At 42.8% G+C, this 22,450-nt stretch overlaps 1 protein-coding gene across 3 annotated transcripts in view; it reads right to left on the minus strand.

The window, feature by feature from the left end:
• Positions 1-22,450, minus strand: part of CNKSR3 (CNKSR family member 3) — a 99,228-nt gene that overhangs the window by 11,738 nt on the left and 65,040 nt on the right. For all 3 annotated transcript variants that reach the window (XR_012158097.1, XM_073337707.2, XM_073337708.2), the window contains 5 exons: positions 16,330-16,371; positions 14,114-14,233; positions 12,349-12,408; positions 4,772-4,840; positions 3,832-3,978 (listed from right to left, as the gene is read on the minus strand). Coding sequence is in view for 2 of the 3 variants with exons in the window: in XM_073337707.2 (XP_073193808.1) it covers positions 3,832-3,978; positions 4,772-4,840; positions 12,349-12,408; positions 14,114-14,233; positions 16,330-16,371 (438 nt within the window). In the remaining variant the exon portion in view is untranslated. The remainder of the gene's footprint in view (positions 1-3,831; positions 3,979-4,771; positions 4,841-12,348; positions 12,409-14,113; positions 14,234-16,329; positions 16,372-22,450) is intronic.

Genomic DNA, 22,450 nt, shown 5'->3' on the forward strand with positions numbered 1-22,450 from the left:
AGGACCTTCCTCCTGGTGTCTGATAATGCTTGTACACCTCAGTCCTCCAACAGTCCGCATTCTCACTCTCAGCTCCTAGTGCCTCTTGCTCCCAGCTCCTCACACGCACACCACAAACTGAAGTGAGCTCCTTTTTAAAACCCAGGTGCCCTGATTAGCCTGCCTTAATTGAGTCTAGCAGCTTCTTGATTGGCTGCAGGTGTTCTAATCAGCCTGGCTTAATCGTCTCCAGAAGGTTCCTGTTTGTTCTGGAACTTTCCCTGTTACCATACCCAGGGAAAAGGGACCTACTTAGCCTGGGGCTAATATATCTGCCTTCTATTACTCTCCTATAGCCATCTGGCCTGACCCTGTCACAGTGTAGACTTAAACCTACCCTGCCAGGCCCAGTTGTTTACTGCCATTATGATCAGGGAATTCAGGGCCAGGCGGAAATAGAACCCCTCAAATCATGGGAACAAAATAGCACTTTTCCATATACTAAGCCACCAGCAGTACCAAGGCCGGTGTACTCCAGAGGTCGCTGGCTCGAGGAGTGCATCATTAATTGGGAGGGCCACTCTCACAGGGACATTGGGCTATAGAATATCTACTAGTTTGGGTGTGTTCTCTTTGAGAAACTCTGCTTGTATGTCAAGGGATTTGGCTACACAGCATAAAAGGTCCCGATGCACATTAAAGTCCTCCAGAACCAAACAGCACAGCATAGTCCAGCAATGAGGATGAGGGTCTTGGTTGAGTGCAAACCAGCTCTTACTCCCAGGAAGGCATACCCAAGAGGGAGGACTTTGGAGATTCTACTGGGAGGAAGACTGCCAATGCCTAGGCTTGCAGCTGATCCGCCGTCACCATTGTTGACCTGGCATGGGATTTCGGCTTTGAACAAGACAAGGAATGGGATCACTGGGAATGAGGAGCATCCCGCTGAGTCCAAGGAGGTCACTGATATGGATAGGGCATTGGTGGCCAGTAGGAGCACGGACAGGGAAATTCTTCCCAGCCTGGGAACATGCCAACTCTGAGAACCATACTGGTCCACTGGCGGACCTCGGAGCTCATCATGTGATGCAGAACAAGAAGATGACGACGCTCCCTCAGAATCAGAAAAGCCCCAAGATCTCAGAGACATGGGAGAAGCGATGCTCAAGGCAGCCAACAGGCAGTCCAATTCATCCGTCACCCAGAACGAGATGGAATTCGTGCCCCTGATGAAGGCCGAGCATGTTGGTGCTGCAGGCAGCGTTGGTCCCGGTGCAAACACTGGTACCGGAGCACCCAAGCATGTCAATGTCGAGGGTGATGAGAGCCACTATGGGAGCATCTGCAGTGTTGAATGTAGCAGGGCCGAAGATGGTCCCAGTGCCATGGTCCCCCATACCGATTCTGATCGGGGTGCTGGAACAATTTGCGTAATGAAAGTGCTGAGAGCCATTGAACCAAACTGCAAACTCTCAAAATAATGGAAACCTTCAAGCCGGGGTGTGTGGCAGCACCCCTAGTTCCAGCACCGGCTCTCTCCCCATCATGGGGAGGGGAGGGTCTGGATGTGGTTCTGACAGACATGAGGATTCAGAGGGGATATAGGTGATGCAGCCCTGGGAGGTCTTGGACCAAAAGGCAGAGTAGGTCCACAGCTGCCTGGTATGCCTACGAAATGGACACTGTGGGTACCAGCACTCCCTTGTCAGTACTGGCCTCAATGGACACCCAGAGGCCGGAACCAGACCAGATGGTACAGGGTTTCTGCCCTTCCCTCTTGGTACCAGAGAAGGGTCAGAGGCACCAATGCCATCCCACATGCCAGAAATTATGCCGGACCAGACTGCTCTTTTCTGGGGGAGGCAGAAGAGTCGCCCCGCAACCTAGAGCTGTCCCAGTTGGTCTTATGAGATCTCTTCATTGGCACTGATGATGGAGAAAGGCTCCTCCGCCTCTTTGGAGAGGCGCTTGCCCTGTAACAAGAGGTGGCAGTGCTTTCCACGCCCAAGAATGATCTTCAGCCCGAGGAGGGCCTCAGTACCGGAACAGGTTACATGGCCTGTTCGTGGAGGTGCTGCTTGATGTGAAAGTCCCACGCCATTTGAATCCACTTCTTGAATGAGATTGCACAATGCTCTTTTGCCAAGACAAAGCAAAGCGCTTCATGTAGGGGGCATTGCTGGGGATCACCCCTCCACACAAAGGATAGTGAGGGCTTCACCAGGGACACAATCGAGCAATTAACACTATCTACTGACTAACTAAAATAAACTAGGCTAAGACTTAATGTGAGGTTGAGAGTCTACAACCACACAGAGCTCTGACTCCAGCCAATGGCAATGAGAAGGAACTGAGCGGGGAGGGGAGGAGGTCAGAGGGGCAGCACCTCATATAGTCGGGGAGGGACCACAGACATGACCACCACCCCTCTACAGGTACTTCTAGGCAAAAGTCTCCAGCTCCAGCGTGCTGGGCACAGACACACCTAAATGGAATAAACGTCTGCATCTATACAAGAAGAACTGTGATCAGCTGACGCACTCAAGCTAACAGGCCCTGGGAGGGGCCAGACAGTCTCAGAATCTCCTAAGCTTTGAAGAAAACTTCTCTCCCTGTGGTCTGCCAGACCCTGGATTTGATGTCCTTCAGGGGAAGCTTCAAATTCTCTTTTTTCTCTTGCAGGGGAGAGGGAGAATGAGGAGGAAGACTATCTTCTTATAACCTGTCATCATAACACTCAAGTTCCTGGAATGGAGGGTGTGTCCAAGAGAAAATGGTGTGTGTGGATGCAGGAGGGTTAGTTTTGGACACTGGGGCAGAGTTTTTATATTGGATAGATTTATTAGTATTTTGTATATGCACCCAGATCTTTAGATGGTCACATTTTAAATGACTCTGTACTATAAATAGTGTCCACATTGTAAACCATGTAAAATAACGATGCTCAAAGAGCACAGGTGTAAGATGATAGTCTCATTCATAAGTAGCAAGGAATTCAGATTTACAGCTTTCTGGAGCATGCATGCACATACACACACCCCTCAAGCACTCCAGATAGCCATCTATACACTTTGCTGAGAAAAAAGTACCCCCATAGCTATAGACATCTTGTGCAAGAACAGAGGCTGGAACAAAGGAAAAAATGGTACCTGTAGTCATAGGCAATTTATTAGATTAGAATGTAATTAATTGTATCTTCCTGTAGCTGTTAAACAAATTGCTTTCTGCTATAACATGCTGTCCTCCAAAACTAGTCTTTGAAGTTATTAGAACCCCTGTTCCTCCCCTACCCGTTACCCCGCCTCTGGCTTTCCCAACGTCCAAATTATGCTTACATACGTCATTTGACCACGTACACAAAACAAGAAGCTCACACCCTTTTCTTTCAGTGCTTGAACTACTTTTCCCTCTCCAGACTAAAACGGAAGTATACATTGGATAACATTGGTTTGGAGAACTTATACGAGATTATCTTTGCTGAATAAACTAATCTTGGTATTTATTGTTTATTTACAAAATTCATCAGTGCAGATTATCAGCCTTTCAGCCTCAAATGACTTTTTTCTAAAATCAGTGCCTTGAAAACTTGGATTATGAAAGTCAACATTAAATACTCTTATTCTTTTGGAATGTTAGATGAGATTTGGCTAAAGAAAGGACCCTTTCCCATTTTAATTCTGATCCAAAAGGGACAGCCACTGCACAACGAACACCCCCAAAACTCCATAGATATATGGTCACATTGGCTGTTGATGTCAGATATTAAAAGAATAAATTATCTTGGGGGGGATTGCAAAGTAATTCATATCCAACTATTAACGTATGAACACAACTCTTCCATCAGCGTATCACCTGTACAAGTGGTGGTTTCCAGCGTAGGTTCTTCAGTGGGGCCGGAGTAAAATTAAAAGAGCCTGTAGGACGTTTCTTAAGTAGCAGTTTAACTCCAGCAGGATTCTCTCGCAACTTTCCCACAAGGTTTTTTAGTTGCCATCCCACCTTAAAAAGAAGAAAAGGTACCTCTTGCATGCATTCAGAATGAATGGAATATAACTAGGACAGACACTTTCTCTCAAACAACACAAACAATAGAAGAAACCCACTGAAGCAGCTGTAAAGGGTACAAAACTTGAAACACTAATTTTTTTTCTTTTTTAGTAGGTCTCTCAAAAATGTATCACAATTATTTCAAGTGCACATCCATTTTGTGATAGGTCAGGCTCCAGAGTTCAGCATGGGCTTATGCATTTGCTCAACTTTGAACACGAGTAGTCACACTGAATTACTCCAATATAATCATACCTGATATTTAATACCACTGAGTTCTATGGGTCTGCTCTTGTGTGTGAAGTTAAATGCAAATGTGACTGTTTATGGGACAGGGAACTAAAATGAGGGGGGAGAGGGAGAATCCCTCAACTCTCCGAGGGGCAAAAAGGTATTTGCCAAAAAAATTTCTTTAAAAAATACCAACTTTTTATTAATAAAACATATACAAATTCAACATTTCACTTTAAACGTAGGCCCTAAGTAAGAAATCATTTTATCCAAAAATATTGCAAGGATTTATTGAAAAACAATGTGTGATAAAAATCAAATCTTTCAAGTATTTTCAGTAGAAGAAATGACTTCTACATTAAAGTGAAACCATTTTTACACATATTGCAATAAGGACACACACAAAAAAACCCCCTAAATACAAAGCTTGTTACCCAATTATCATCTTGGAGGGAAAAGTCTTGCAGAACAAGCAAGGCTTAGGAAAAGGTTGATAGAGTTTTTGATTACTTACTACAGTCTGATGATTAACCTGGATCACCTCATCACCAGCATGAATCTTTTGAGATCGATCAGCGGGGGACTACAGAGAAATAAATAAGAGGCATGCGTTTCAATAGGCTTTCCCTTTTTCTAAAAAGAAAAAAAAAAACAAACACAGAAAACCAAAAACAACCCTGCTCTTTTATGCCAAAACTCAGATTGTGAAAGTAATATTTAAAGCAGCAGCAGAGCTAATATGTGTATATATAAACTATATTTATACACAGAACTGTCAAGTGTGTATTATGTCCCCAGTACCCATGTGGTTTGAAAACTCATAGCGATCAGGGGAAGTCCCGGAAGACAGGGAAAAGGCTAATGTAGTGCCCATCTTTAAAAAAGGAAACGAGGAGGATCTGGGGAACTACAGACCAGTCAGCCTCACCTCAGTCCTTGGAAAAATCATGGAGCAGGTCCTCAAGGAATCAATTCTGAAGCACTTAGAGGAGAGGAAAGTGATCAGGAACAGTCAGCATGGATTCACCAAGGGCAAGTCATGCCTGACTAACCTAATTGCCTTCTATGATGAGATAACTGGCTTTGTGCATGAAGGGAAAGCAGTGGATGTATTATTCCTTGACTTTAGCAAAGCTTTTGATACAGTCTCCCACAGTATTCTTGCTAGCAAGTTAAAGAAGTATGGGCTGTATGAATGGACAATAAGGTGGATAGAAAGCTGGCTAGATCAGGGGTCAGCAACCGGCGGCATGCAAGCTGATTTTTAGTGGCACTCTGCTGCCAGCCAGGGTCCTGGCCGCCAGCCCCGCTCAGCCCGCTGCTGGCCTGGATGGACAGAACCCCGGGCCGGCAGCAGGTTGAGTGGTGATGGCAGCCGGCACTCTGGTTGGCAGGGGCCGGAGGAGGGAACCCCAGACTAGCAGCGGGCTGAATGGATCAGCACACTGCCGGTCTGGGGTTCCATCTGCCACCTGTACTGCCAGTCTGGGATTCTGTCCGCCAGCCCCGCTCAGCCTGCTGCCGGCTGAGCGTTACCTCCATCCAGGCTGGCAGCGGGACCCCAGACTGGCAGCGCGGGCAGCAGACAGAACCCCAGACCAGCAGGGAACTGAGCCCTGGCTGGCCGGGGTCCCATCTGCCGCTGGCCCCGGCCGGCCAGAATCCTGTCTGCCGCCTGGAGGGAATTTTCTGACAAAATGGTTTTTCATTGGAAAATATCAATTAATCAAAACAGAACTTTTTTTGCAGGACTTTATCAGTTTTGACAGAACTGTCACCGGGAACAGTTTCTCAGGTCTAGGATGTAATTCCTGGTCTAAATCAGAACTTCAAGTCCCTGCTCTGCCTGATTCGGACCAGACACTTGAAGTAAATCAGTCTCCCACATCTCAGCATATGGCTGTTCTGTGATCTCAATCTCTCCTGTTGGACTGTTTGGATTCGACATTGGTGAGGCCTCATCTGGAGTACTGTGTCCAGTTTTGGGCCCCACACTTCAAGAAGGATGTGGATAAATTGGAGAGAGTCCAGCGAAGGGCAACAAAAATGATTAGGGGACTGGAACACATGACTTATGAGGAGAGGCTGAGGGAGCTGGGATTGTTTAGCCTGCAGAAGAGAAGAATGAGGGGGGATTTGATAGCTGCTTTCAACTACCTGAAAGGGGGTTCCAAAGAGGATGGCTCTAGACTGTTCTCAATGGTAGCAGATGACAGAACGAGGAGTAATGGTCTCAAGTTGCAGTGGGGGAGGTTTAGATTGGATATTAGGAAAAACTTTTTCACTAAGAGGGTGGTGAAACACTGGAATGAGTTACCTAGGGAGGTGGTAGAATCTCCTTCCTTAGAGGTTTTTAAGGTCAGGCTTGACAAAGCCCTGGCTGGGATGATTTAACTGGGAATTGGTCCTGCTTTGAGCAGGGGGTTGGACTAGATGACCTTCTGGGGTCCCTTCCAACCCTGATATTCTATGATTCTATGTTCAGCTTTGTATAAATAAATACTCAGCTTTCACAATTTAGCAATTGAGACATTCACCCTCCCCACCTCCCGGACTCCAGAATAGCCCATGGGTTAGGGCACTCAGCTGGGATATGAGAGACTGACATTCAAGTGTCAGGTCCAAACTGGGCAGAGCAGGGACTTGAATTTGTTTGTCCCATGTTCCAAGTGAGTGCCCTAACCAGTGGGCTATTCAAGGAGAAGCACACAGACACGATCTCTCTTTTTGGGAAAATCCTTGAAAAAAAGATCTCAGTTTGGTCCCAATGTGGATCAGGAACACATCTGAAACCTCTAAATTTTTCACGAGACAGGAAAACACCAAGCTTCAGTTAATATACACCCATCTGTGCCGGTTCCTTATCCTAGCCTCACATCCAGAACACCCCCAAGACACACCAGTCATCTCAGACACTTCAATTTGGATGTTCTAGAGTCTGTGTTAGCTAACAGCAGGTCAGATAGTTATCATCAATAGCAACATAAACCTAAGTAAAGAAAAAGTGGCAATTAATAAGTGCTAAGAAAATCCAGGAACAGGAGCTAAGATGACCATCACAAATTGTTTGGTTCTACAGGGATGGAATAGTCAGCTGCATTGCAAAGAGTTTTTAACTTTGTGCTATTTTAAATTTGGTTTAAAAACAAAATGTTTTTACACAAACTACACTGAATAAAAGGTTTTAGAGGAGAAAACAGCTTTGAAGTGGATAATAAAAGATTAAACATATCCTATTAAGAAACAATATGGGCACTGTTAGTTATTTATGTTGCTACTTGTTATAACTGAATCTAAACACAATAACGTGGTTTCATTTAGCGTGTTCGCTAAAAGCCTTAAGTCTCAAATACTGAAGATATATGACAGAAAAGTAACGAGTGCAGCTGGGGCCATTTCATTTTTCCCCTCACTGCTTACTAATCTAAATGAAAGCTGCAAGTTTTCATTTAAGTCCCTAATTTAGTCATTTAATCCAAATGCCTGCATCAAGAAAATAAGAAAATTATATTTAAGTAACCGGACAACATTATGTGTGCGCATGATGTGTACTGAGAGATATAGGTGTTAAAAAACCAACAACATTTAAAAATTAATTTCCTCCCAAAACAGACAACATGCTCAGCTAGACATTAACAAGCAGCTGTTAAACATGTAAATATTTACTCTGAGTTATCTAAAGCTGGTGCCATGCACAGGTTACTGCTACAGTTATTTAAAAAATATTCCTGCTACCATAACAACATATCAACTCTGATGAAGCCGTGGCAACACTGGCAGAACAGAGATACACTAACAGACGTGTCCACAGTGCAATTCACACAGGGAGGGCTACTCACCATAGCAAAAGCCTCACTCTCTCCCCACAAACAACAATATGGATAGGAGGACAATATCCCTGAGCTACTGAAGAACTGAAAGCCTGGATGGAAGTTTCTCTCTCATCACCACCAGACCTTCAAAACTCAAGTAATATCTTGTAATAGTGGGACACTATAGGAGTAAATTGTGCAATGAGGAAGATGCTGTACATGTGACAGAGGCTCCAACTACTATGAGTAACCACATTTCTTTGCAAAAAGAAAAGGAGTACTTCTGGCACCTTAAGGTGCCACACATACTCCTTTTCTTTTTGCGAATACAGACTAACACGGCTGCTACTCTGACACATTTCTTTGCTATCCTCTTGCTTCTTCATCAAGGAAATGCCTGTTTGGAGGGGTGAATACTGTCCAAACCAAGGCTAACAGCATCTTTTGGGCTGTGATTATGCTTGCAGAAAATATTCTAGGGGGGTCCCACACAGGTCAGTTCTGGGTCTGACACTATTCAATATCTTCATTCATGACTTGGATAATGGAGTGGAGAGCAGACTTACAAAACCTGTGGAAGATATTAAGGGGTTGCAAGCACTTTGGAAAACAGGATTGTATTTCAAAACTACCTTGACAAATTAGAGAATTGGTCTGACACTGAATTCAATTAGATAAAATTCAAAAAAAATTGCAAAGTACTATATTTAGGAAGGAAAGAAATCAAATGAACACCTACAAAATGGGGAATAACTGGCTAGGTGCAGTACTGCTGAAAAGGATCCGGAGGTTATAGTGGATCACAAATGGAATGAGTGTCAATAATGAGATGCAGTAGGGAAAAAGAACATCTCAGAATATTAGCCTAACAGGAGCATCACATGTAAGAGTCAGGCGGTAATTATCTCACTCTACTCAGCACTGGAGAGGCCTCAGCTGGAGTACTGTGTCCAGTTCTGGGTGCCACACTTCAGAAAAGATGTGGATAAAAGGGAGGGAGTCCAGACAAGAGCAACAAAAATAAGATTTAGAAAACCTGACCAGTAAGGAAAGGTTAAAGAACTATGCCTGCTTAGTCTTGAGAAAAGAATACTGACGGGGGACCGGATAACAGTCTCCAATATGTTACAGGCTGTTATAAAAAGGATGGGGACCAATTGTTCTCCAAATCCACTGCAGGTAGGACAAGTATGGGCTTAACCTGCAGCCAGGAAGATTTCATTTTTTTTTCTAATAGCTAATCTAACTGTAAGGGAAATTAAGCTCTGGAACAGACTTCCAAGGGAGGTTGTGGAATCCCCATCATTGGAGATTTTTAAGAACAGGTTAGACAAAAGAGGTGTCAGGTATGGTCTAGGTTTTTGCTTGGTTCTGCCTCAGTGCAGGGGGCTGGACTTGATGACCTCTCAAAGTCCCTTCCAGCCCTATATTTCTGTGATTCCTGATTCATTAAGCAGTGAGCACTGAATTCAGAATATCCTACAGGATGATCAACAGTCTGCTTGAGAGATCTCAGATAGTACATATATAGCCAGTTTCAGCTCACAAGGCAGCTATTCCACGCCTATGGAGAGCATGGAAGAAGGTGGAAAGTTTTGTTTTGGCCAGTGTGTTCTCATGCAACACAGGAAATCACGAACAGGCAGGAAGATCTTGGAAATCCTGACAACTGACTGAAATTAGACAGTGTATTGATTTCCTGGAACCATTCAGTGTGGTTGGTGCAGTACTAGAGTTCTGATAACAGCCACCTGGCAAAGGTTTCATTCACATATGTTAAAAGTAATTTTTTGAAAGCTAAATAAAATGCAGATACTACTTTGGTCAGAAAGGTAGTTTGTAGCCGAATATAAACTAGATCTTTTGTCATCAGAAAGGGGGGAAAGAGTCTAATTATTGCTAGTAGATCTCTCACTGTCATCTCCTAGTTGATGTTATTTCTCCAAGGAGAATGCGGTTTCCTAGGAGAAGAACTGATACTTACAGATTCACCTGGGTTCAGAGTTTTGGTTTATGGTTGCAGCAGAGTCTCACTCAGAGCTTTCAGCCTGTGTTTCAACTACCTATACAACTTAATGGTGACCAAAGTTACAATCTTTTACAATCTATCAAATGTTGACATTGCTGCACAGTAGACTCAGTCTTTCAGCCTATGGTGAACAAGTTATGCCAAATAACCCAGTAAGATTAAGAGTTGGCAGATATAAAAGATTATAGTTTTCATGATAAATGGTAAGTACAGATTTCCACCCACTCCTCCCTAATCACTATAACTTAGCAAGGGTTCAGAAGGAATCACCAGTCCTTTTTCTAACTAGAAAAGATCACACAAGCTGCACTTCACAGGTTCTTCCTTTCAGCAACCACACCATCCACATAGAATAGTCCTACTATTATTATCTATTTGGATTATAGTAGCACCTAGGAGCCACAGTCATTGACCAAAACCCTATTGTGTTAGGCACTGTACAAGCATACAATAAAGAGGCAGCAGTCTCAGCACACCAGAGGACTAGTATCTAGACGGCAACATCCTAAACCCAAGAGGGGGGGGGAAAAAAAAAAAACAAAAAACTTTTTGTGATCTTAGCTGCTGTTACTTTGCCACTGAGAAGCACATAGTTTATTCCTGGTCTAAACTACCCTCCCTGATCTCCTTTGGTAAAGAGAAGTTGTCCTAATAAGAGCAAAGTATGGAAGAGCATATTTGCTCAGCAAGCACTTGTTTACTCAAGACACCATAAAAACTTTGTAACTGAACAATAATTTCTAGTAATTCCGTAAGGCAAATATTCTAAAGCCAATGGTATTTTGAACATCAACCTCAACTCCTGTTTTCCGACAGTGGCCAATGCCATGTGCCCCAGAGGGAATGAATAGAACAGGTAATCATCAAGTGATCCATCCCCTGTCGCCCATTCCCAGCTTCTGGCTTTCCTGCCTGAGCGAGTGGAATCTAGGTTCTGCTAGATGAGAGTGATGGGCAAAAGCTATGTGGAGTTCAGTGATTCCAGGAGTTGAAGCAGGAGGGTCACCTGTTATCCAGTACTCCTTTAGGAATGCCTCACTGTCTGTCAACCAACAAGAACTGTGGCTTTTCTGTAGCTTGGGGGGGCGGGGGGGGGTGTGATATTCCATTTTGTGCCCTCTTTAAGAAGGCTGATGAACCTGATGTTTGCAGGTATCCTGTGAACCACTTTTCCTGTGGTTTCTGAGTAGCTGTTCCCATAGGCCTTCCTCAAGTTCCAACACAGCCTTGGTAGCAATGTGATTAGGGGGACTTGGAGAGCAATGTCTATGACAACAGGAGGGTGCTCGCTATGCATAAAATTGTCAAGGACAGTTCATTCCACAACTAGAGGCCACGTGTTCTGGCCACAGAACACAAACCACATGTCCAGCAAGTAGACTTGCCTCCGTCCGGCAAAACAGAAGGTTTCTTGCTACTTGGAATTGAACAGTAGATGCCTGTCTTGATTCGAAGCCCATTCAAAAAGTTGTTCATCTTAAGTATCATTGTCTCGTAACCCCAGGATTTATGATGGCTCTTGAGGTCTCCAACCCATATTAAAGAGTGGTGGTGATTCAGTAAAACCTGCGTGGTACAGGAGACATTTGGTGGCTTATAGATGTTGGGGATCGCAAACTCACTGACTCTCGTTGTGACGACATATGGTGAAGAGTTCAAGACCATGCAGCAGATTTTCCAGAGCCTGTCTCACAAATGTTGTTAGTTCGTGTTTTGTTTTGCTAGTTCGTGTGTTGGCTCTCCACTAAATGTTATTCTGTAATGTTACATATTTTGATGCTTTTTCATTATACAATAAGTCTCTCTCTTGTTAAGTGCTTTGGCATAACCAACACTATCAACATGGCAACCGAACAGCAGTCCATGGCCTCACAGTCTAAAAAGCAACTCAAGTGACAATCCAGTGAAATGGCCCTTCTTAGGACCATCACCGAAAGAGAAACATAGGATCATACCTAGATGTATGCCACCACAATGTAGAAGGCTGTCTCCTACAAAATGTGATTATTTGACCAAGCTATTATATCAACAGGATACCCTTGTGTTATTCTATTAAAACATACATATATGCATAATCTTCATAAATCCAGGATAAACCAATGGTGTATCACACAAAGTTGCTCGCAATAGGATTTTGCGATCCATACATGGCAGAAACAAAAAGCCTCAGGAATCTGCCTAAACATACTTTCATCCAGAATAGTTTAAATTAAAAATACATCTACTTCAAATTGAATTAGACGTACTCACATTTTCTGTAGTTCCAGTAATTACATGCAATCCATCATAAGTTGATTTGATATACATTCCCTAATGTGGGGGGGGGGGGGGAAGGGGAGAAGAAATTGAAAATAATCAAATTTAAGAAAGGCAGTGCCAAGAATAAAAACTTGCATACTAATTATGTAACAGGTTAAGCAACATCTTACAACAAACTTAAAACTCATTCTGTGTAAAAAACATCAAATATATGAAAATTCATGGACTCACATTTGTAAATAGTGTGATCTAGTATCAAAGTACTAAATGTTCCTCTTTTCCTGAATTCTTGGGCACTCAGTACATATAATTTTATACTTGACCCTTTGCAGATGATCCTTAAAATATTTATTTTTAAATCATGTAACTTAACTTCTTTATAGCCTTGACTATCCTGGAGAATTTTAGATAAGCCATTTAGAGTTCCTTGCATGCCAAGCACCTCCTCACAAGTTTGCTACAAATATTCTACAGACAAGCAAGTTCAAATAATCCCTGTTCTTAATGCTCGCCATCTTGTAACATTACAGTGTTGGCGTAAACCAGGAGCACAGGCAAACCATACGCTAGCACCACTTTACTATACTACTGGGTGTGGCTGCAAGGATAAATGTTAATGAAATAGGTCTAAGCGTGTGGATTCTTAACATACCATCTACAAATGGGCTAACATTCACATTTTAATTACACATAGTAGACTTCTGTATCAATTTCCATATAGATAACATAGGTCATTTTCCTTCCTGATAAGCTGTTTTGAAGATTACTTACCATGCTGTGCTTTTTAGCTATGCAGTGCCATTCAAGTGCTAAGTGCAATTTATGTGCCAGGAATTACTATCCACCACTTAGAAGCGTGAACACAAAACATTTTTCTTTCTTGATTTTCTTCTCCATTTGCAAAGATTTATGCTCCCTGCCCTCCTCCTCCTCCTTCGCTGTCCCCCCATTTCTTGCAGAGCACAAGCTATCATGCTGCTATTCAGCGAATACCCTTATTTGATACCCAAACCGCACTGAAGAAGTTGCCATAGTTCTGGAACATGGTTAGTTCATTTGTGTCCCTTCCGTTAGCCCTGCAATAATGTAGCTCAAAACACTGTAGGTTCTCCATCACAGCACCCATGTTTTTTAAAAACTGTTCAACAAAAGATATTTCTCACTTCTTCATAGTTTTAAGAGTAAGTTAAATAATTTCAGATAAATATTTCAGTTTCCTTTAAGGCATTTAAATGTGAACCACCTCCACTCCAGCCAGAAAGGTCCCATCTCCAATTTTTTGTAAACACCATTCAATGGAACATCCAACCCGACCAACCATATTCAGCACATGGTCAAAGGTTTACCACAGACCCCTGCTAAAAACAAACGCCAAATACGCCCCACATCCAACCAAAACTACAGATAAAAAAAAATCTCACAAAACAGTATAGATAAAAAAAAATCCTTCAGAAAGTCTCTATGTACAGTTGATTTAGGTGACCAGCGAAGGTAAGGGACCCCTTTGTTCCCCTCCATCGATGAATCCCACCAATAGCCAGGTGTACTCAGCATACTACCACCTCAAAAATGCCTTAAACACAGGCAAGGGACTGATCCTGCAGACAGTTTTGCCCATGAGTCTAGTTAGTCCCACGCTGAATCCTTACTGATTTTAATGGGAGTAAACAATGCACATAGGCGTAACGGCTTGCAGGGCCAGGCACTAACAATGCAGACATAGTAACCACAGAAGCAGACACAGCTGAGTTCTTACCAGGCCTTCCCCAAGTTTAATGTTGGTTAAATGAACCTCCTCCAGACATGCACTCTGGCTCATCAACGGATCTGTAGTTGATCTGATCATCTTATCACAAATTCCATTTAAAATCTTGGACTGAAAATGAACAAAAATTCATTAGGAAAGCCACATTCTAGAATTCCTCCCCACACTAATTTCTCAATAAAGCAGAAGTTATTTAATTATAAAATCTGGCCCACTAAGAAAGCTTGATAGAACTGGTAGCAGAATACGAGACCATTCAGACAATTCTCCTTTATGGCCTTGTCTACCCTAGGCTTTTGGGGTAAAAATCTGCCACTTCTGCTACCACCAGTGACAAGGCATGTTGGGAAAAGGTGCCGCTACAGTTGCCTGGAAAAAAAGGCAAAAACGACACCACCACACTCTTGCAAAAATTTAGTCTATATTTTTTTGGAATTTTTATTTTTAAATCCCGAACATTTGACTACCTTTAGTGCCAAAAGCTGCCAACAGTTATTTAGATCTGCTTTAAGAAAGGTTAGGCAGGATGGTGCTAAAGAAGCCAATGGCAACTGGTGAGTACTCTACACCAAGCTTTTGAGTAGGTAGGCATTTAACAATTAAGTATTTTAGCAGTTATCTCCTTTGTGCCAGTTGCTGGAATCCTTACAAACTTATATTTCCTTGTTACCAAAATATATCCAATCCCAACCCAATACCATTTCTAAGGACACATTCTGACCTTAAACACATATAACTCGGACTAACGAAGCCAGTGAAAGTCAGGCTTACGTATCAGAAGGGAGTAATTTGTCTTTTACATTCTAAAAGTTTCAAACAGGCAAAATGACTGTTTAATCAGAGAAAATATAATGGTCAAAACATTTATTTTCTTCCCACACACTCAAAATTTACATTATACACCTCAGAGTAACAGCCGTGTTAGTCTGTATTCGCAAAAAGAAAAGGCGTACTTGTGGCACCTTAGAGACTAACCAATTTATTTGAGCATAAGCTTTCGTGAGAGGAAGTGAGCTGTAGCTCACAAAAGCTTATACTCAAATAAATTGGTGAGTCTCTAAGGTGCCACAAGTACTCCTTTTCATTATACACCTCATTGTTTGAATACATATCAAGACACAAAATACAATGTATTTAACTTAAAGTTGTTTTCAACAGTTAAGAAAAAAAAAAAAAGGCCCTAAAATCTTCAGGATAGCATTTATTTGTAATTGGCTGTGAAACTGGAAGGTAGCTCACCTGAGAAAGTAAATATCTCCAAGTGCCCTTGGGACTTCTCACTCAGTGGAGACATATGTAATTAAGGGGCCGCACAAAATGCAGCCTTGTATAAAGATACCTCTATCTAATTTACCGTGGGCACACGGTAAATTATTCTCAAGGTTTTTTATTCTAAACCAGATTTATAGAACTGAAGTAATGTAATTTAAATAAATCGAAACAATGCCCAAACATGAATATGAGGAACTGCTAAAACAAGGGAATTCCAAACAACAGTACATATATGGAATGGGGTGTGGAAAAATGAGAAACTGAAAACTCCTATTTGCTTGGTTTCCTTATTTATGGACACAATTATTTTTAGCTATTGTGCTACTGAATGCCTAAGCATCTATCAGCAAACGGAAGGCCTTATCAAAGAACACAGCCTGGCTCATGTCAAAAGCAGGAAGCGATGATTAACTGTTACAAAATATTAAAAGTATTTCATTACATCCCACTGTTGGTCACAAGGTTGCTTCAAAATGATTTTGAAAACTTAGAGCTTTCAGAATGAAGAATAATTAGACATAGATCTTTCTACTTCCATAGGCAGGACAGTGTCTTTACAGGACCACAGCAAGGTACATTATCTATTAAATAAAGTGCTATATCCCACGCTGCGGATCATGGACATTTTGCTTTACTTGGTGGAACATCCTTTTACATTCCTTCCCCTCCCCTAAAAACTGAGCCAGACATTGGACTTGAAGAAATACCTATGGAATAAAACCTTAAGGATCATCTACTGTATACAGCAGTGCTGACTTATACATCATTAAAAATTCACCATTATCCCTTCTGAAAGAATAATGAATGAAAAAAACAGCCTGCAATGGAGTTTTGCTTACATGGTATATTTCAACTTTGTCAGTCTGAGTAATCAAGAAGTCATTGAAATAAATGGGAATACAAATAACTAGGTCGTAACTGAAATGCATACTTACTACATGTAGAACTTTGTCTTCCATTTCAGCCACAGTGCAATCCTAAAAAGAGAAAACAAGCACTAAATTAACAGAACTGTGTAAACAGACTAGGTTGCAAAATACTGAAATATAGCTACCCCTGACCTCAGGCAAAAAGGGTAGTATCTTTGGAGCAGGGATTAATCAGACATCTGCTTCGCCTTCTAGGCATGAAATGTACCATTGAACAACAATTTTCTGACACCTGATCTAAGAGGCAATACAGACCTTCAAAATGTTAAAAGAATACAAGCCTTCAGTTACTGCAGAAGAATTTTCCAGGAAAAATGAGTTATGCACAAATAAAGATGGACTTTGTTAAGGTAAACCATATAAGCTTGTTTTAGATACTACAAATTCTGAGCCAGCTATTACTGTATTCATCATTTCAAAATGGATAAAAAAACCACGGGTTAAAAATAGCTTCAGAAGTGCTTTTAAAATATGCTATTGATGGCATTCACAAAGGCAAGGGAATGGCACACAGAGCATTATTTACACAGCTCAGGTACAAAAGACTTTGAACTGAAAAGAGTTCATTTAGTAGATTACAGAAGAGACCATTGTTCTCTGAAAAAAAACAGCAAAACTGGAACACACCAATACATTCCCAGGTAAAAAGAAGAAGGAGGTGGGGAAGGGAGGGTAAACCACAGGTACGGTTGTAAATATTTATTAATTACTTAAGAAACCCCCACTAACACTTTTCTCAAAAATAACAAAACGTTTTGAAAATACAAAGTTAAGGTTATATTTGGGGGAAAAAAACCCAAACATCACAAAGATCACTTTAACAATCTTAACTCTGACCCATATCGCACCAGAGTTCCAAGCTGCACAACTGTCACACCTCATCGTAAAAGATTGAGACATTTTAACGAAGAGATTTCATGAAGAAGGATTTGCTGAAGACTAAGTATTCACAGTCTGCATAAATCTTTAAGTCTACTTACTTTATATAGTTTGCCAAAGAACTTAGCACACAACTTGGGTTTTTACATAAACGTACATGTTATGGAAGCGTGAGCTCAATATCCTGAGTCCTTAGCATTAAGTTTATTTTTGGCCTGGTTCTTAAGGGGGTTAGAGCCACTACATATGTATCTATACCAAGTCTGACCACACGTTTACATTTGATGCTCCATATGCTTTTGAGACTTGTCCTGAAAATTGCTCCAAAGGCCGTCACTTTTAGCGAACAGACAGTAACCTCACTTTTTCTGGTGACAGTGTAGTCGTATGAGGAAAAAAAGAAGAGTAGCTTGCTATACTAATGTAAAGAGAGATGTACTTTGCTTTAAGTGCTCCAATAGAAAAATAATATATCAACAAGAGTAAGGTACTAGAAGACCTTTTAGATCACTTCTCAATTTTCAGTCACTGAAGTAATGACAACGTTTCCACGTAGGATTGTCTTTTTGTTGTTCTCTGGACAGCCATACAAGGACAGAATAGTGTGGTGACTAAAGCCATGTCTACACTACAAAACTTATGTTGACTCAAGTTATGTTAGCATACAGATGGCACGGTTGGTACATCATTTGTGCCCATGCATACTTGGCTCCTTGTGTCAGCAGTTTACGTGCTCACCAGGAGCATTTGTATTGATGCAGAATGCGGTGCACCACGGGTAGGTATCTCACTGCGCAACTCGCCACCATCCAGCACACTATCTTTTGGGAAGTTTTGGCAATGCATGATGGGGCTGAAATGAGTCACGCAGGGGTGACTGGAAGCATGGGGTGAATGTCCCATTTTGCAACTGTCTCCATCCCATGATGTTATCTGTATCCCATAATGTTCATGCTTTTTAAAAAAAAAAAAAGCCCACAAACACACACGGCCTCCTCTGTCCACCATTCCTGAAAGAAGCATAAAGCCTGCACTATTATCACAAGCATTGCAAGTACAGCTTGCACGCTCCTGAAACATTTCCAGAGCTATAAGAACCGCCAAAGGAAGTGGGGAAACACGACAATTCCTCACAGGACAGACTGCTGTGGGACATAGTAAGAATCAATTCAAGGTTGTTCGTAGCATTCAGGGACCACCTGCAGATGGTGGAGTGTTGCTTCTGGGCCCGAGAAACAAGCACTGACTTTTGGAATCGCATCATAATGCAGAACTTTCAGATGAGCAAGGCCACATTCCTGGATCTGTGCAGGGATCTTTATCCAGCCCTCCTGCACAGGGATACCAAAATGAGAGCTGCACAGACAGTGCAAAAGTGAGTGGCAATTGCACTGTGGAAACTTGCAATGCCAGATTGCTACCGGTCAGTCAGCAATCAATTTGGAGTAAGGAAATTCACCAGGAGGGCTGTTGTGAGGCAAGTATGCAGGGTCAGTACGCAGGACTGTGACGACTCTCAGCAACGTGCAGGACATAGCAGATAGATTTGCAACAGTGCTGCTCCTGAATTGCAGTGCGATAGATGGCTTGCATCTCTCTGTTTTGGCATCAGACCACCTTGCCATTCAGTACACCAAACAGGAAGGGCTACTTTTCTGTGGTTATGCAAGCACAGGTGAATCACCAGGAACGCTTCACTGACATCAGTGTGAGCTCGTCAGGGAAGATGCATGACACTCACATCTTTAAGAACACAGGACTGTTGTGAAAGCTACAAGACTTTCTTTCCTGATCAGCAGTTTTCCATTGGAAATGTTGAAATGCCAAAAAATGATCCTGGGGGACCCAGCCTACCCTTTGCTCCCCTGGCTCATGAAGGCATATACGTCCACCTTGACAGCACCAAGGAACAATTCAACTACTGGCTCAGCAGATGCAGAATGACAGTTGAATTAACTTTTGGTGGTTTTAAGGGTAGCTGGCATTATTTACTTACAAGATTAGACCTCAGTGAGAAAAACATCTCAATGATTATAGCTGCCTGCTGTGTGCTGCATAATATACGTGAAGCAAAGGGGGGAAGTTTCCATCAGGCTGCAGGGCAGAGGTGGAGGAGCTGTCATCTGAATTTGAACAGTCAGACACAAGGGCTATTAGAAGAGCTCAGTGCAGAGCTATATTGCTCTGGGAGGCTTTGAAAGACCATTTTAACACTGAGCAAGAACAGGGTGTGTTGTTGTAGTGTGTTCTACCTGGCTCTGCAGGAGTTGTGTGGTGATCACTGTACATGTAGGAATACAACATTGTCAATGCACCTATTAATTTTGTTTTTGAATTATCTCATGAGTTATGTGGCACTTAGCAATAATAGGTAACTGGTTGCTTTCAGAACTGCTGATCACTTGGCAGCATATGTTGTGAACTAATAAAGATGAATTGTGTTAAAAAAATCACAATCAGTGCAAAAAAACCCCCACAATTTTAAAACAATACATTAAAAAACTTAAAATTTAATAAACAGAATGTATGAAGGGGAAAGAACACTGATGCCCATTTCAGCTACACATACACCAACCGTGGCTGTCACAGGAATGTTTAGCTATGATTGTCTTTAATGTCCCTTGGGTGGCATGGCAGGGGTAGTGCAGTGGCCCCTGATGCCACACAGAATGTTGGGGGAATGGGAGGGGTATAGGGAGGTCCGGATATTGCGTTCTCAGTGGTCTGCAGAGGGAGGTGAGCCCAGGACTGTTGAACCTGCAGGTCCACCACAGTCTGCAGCCTCTGTGTTTGCTGCCTGAGAAGCCTCATTATGTCTTTGTGCATCTCCCTCTCTTTTTCCCGCTGGAGCTCTCTCTTCTCCACTCTTTCCTTCTCCAGGCTGGCCACAATATTCATCCTCCAGGCCTTGTGCTCGCAGTCTGATGTGGCAGTGGCTTGCAGGATCTCACTGAACATGTCATCCTGAGTCCTCTTCTTTCTCCGCTTTATCTGGCTCAGGCATTCTGCACGTGTGGAAGGCGGTGTGAAGGCCAGAATGGCAACAGCTGAAGATAAAAACACTGAGGTACCTTTATCAGCATATTCACAACAGAAAGGGAAACTTGCTCCCTTGCAGTTGTAAACACAACATTCTCACTTCTGCTAGGGATAGTTTGTGCACGGCGCTAGTCACAGCACTAGCCATGGTGAATATGGCCCGCCGGGGGTTGGGGGAAATGGAGCGAATTGCTTGGTTGCATGATTCCAGTCATGTAGAGCAATGGCACTGAATATTCGCACCATTTTCCATAGGCAGTGGTGATTTTAGCTGACATCTCACTTCTGAGGGTTACAAAAGGCAGAGACCCCACAGTTGCTGCGGTGTCCTAAAGCTGCCCGAGCCCATAAGCTGCTAGCCTGTGCTGCTATTGCAATGGTGCCTACTGAAGTTACCGTTCAGCATCATAGAAAAAAGTGCCCTACCACAGAGGACGAAATAAGGCTGCCAACCCTAAAAACCTTCAGGAGGGGATTGCCGAGTACCTCAATGAAAGTTTCATGGAGATCTCTCAGGAGGATTCAAGGGACACCCCTGTATACATAAACAAACTACTCTGTGTGGCCCCTGCCTAACTCCAGAGAGGAATGAAAAGCAAATAGCAACTCTACGTCTCATGGTTGTACCACTACCTCTTCTAGCATGAGTAAATTAATGAAAAAAGTCAAAAGATGTGTCCTGCCATCCCTGTAATTGAAAATGTATCTAAACACTTATCTGAGGTTCCTTTCCCTGCACTGGGCTCGCCGGTGATCCACTGGTGAGACTGTGGCATCACCAAAAAGAGGTCTGACTTGCTGCGCAGCTGGATCCCAGGTTGTCTGACCCCATACTCCTCCCCCTCATCCACCTCCTTGCTGTTCACAGCAGGGGCCTATGACTCGGTGGGCTCCTCAGAGGTATCCACAGTGCTGTGGGTCCTCCACCAAGTATGGCTTGCAGCTCTTTGTAAAAAAGTGGCACATCTGCAGGTCAGCACCAGATCGATTGTTGGCCTCCCTGGTCTTCTGGTACACCTGCTGCAGTTCCTGGACTTTCACACTGCATGGCTGCTGGTCCCCATCGTACCGGTTCTTCTGCATCCCCTGAGCCATCTGCTCATAGACGTCAACATTTCTAGGCTGGTTCAGAGCTGTGCCTGCACAGCCTCTTCTTCCCACAGGCCCAGGATATCCGGTATCTCCTGTCTACTCCAAGCCAGAGTGCTTCTGGAGCATGTAGCCAGCACGGGCAGCTGCACTCAACAGTGGAGAGCTGCTAGGTGTGCTCATCAAGCTGGACAATCGAGAAAAGGAATTTCAAAAATGCACTGGGCTTTAAAGGGAAGGGGGCTTCCAGTCTCGGTCTCTGTGATGCCTGCAAAGTAGAGTTCATAATGGTGACCCAAGAGGTCAGCGTGGGGCATTGTAGGACAGCTGCTGGAGGACACTTAGGCTCAACGTAAGTAATTCAGTGTCTACACTTGCTCTGTGTCACTCAGGGAGGTGGTGTTACTACGTTGGCATAACAGGGTGCTTATGTAAGGGGGAAACCAATTTAAAGTCAAGACACATGCACAATTAGGTTGATGTAAACTGTCTTGTGTCAACCTAACTTTCTAATGTAGACCAGGCCTAACTAAGCCCTTCCTTATTTGGTTTTGTTTTAAGTGCAACTTAAGTAGAAAGTTTGGAAAAACTTAGTTGTGACAGGTTTTTCGAGAAAACTACCAGGTGCTCCGAAGGGCTGTCTCTTAAGTAATTGATAGAAATATACAACTTTGACTCCAGTATAAAGTTGCTTGTTTTTTTAATAAGAATTCCCTTTGGGTATTTGAAAAACATATAATAACTAATTAGTGAGTCCTTGTGAACCATGCCAGCTGTGTAGGAATTAAGTCTTGTCAGTGACTAATCTTGCTTTAACCATGTTACTAAAATTCATGTTCTAAACATGACCCTCAAACTGCAGATTTGATAGGGCAGATGAACCCATGTCTCCATCCCTTCCTCCCCCACCAAACACAACCACAATCCCAATCCCCAATTATTTCAATCTGAGTTGGCCTGCTTAGTACACATGATCCAACACTGATTGCTCCCATGGTTAGAAACAATTCTAAAAGCAGCAGCATCGCATTAATTTCCATACACTGGTTAAAAAGGGAGGCTTGTGAACATGTCGGGGAGCAGATTGCAGGGGGGAGGGGAGGGAAGGAAGCAGAGGTAG

This window comes from Lepidochelys kempii, chromosome 3, assembly GCF_965140285.1.
Source record: "Lepidochelys kempii isolate rLepKem1 chromosome 3, rLepKem1.hap1, whole genome shotgun sequence".
Classification (NCBI taxonomy): Eukaryota; Metazoa; Chordata; order Testudines; family Cheloniidae; genus Lepidochelys; species Lepidochelys kempii.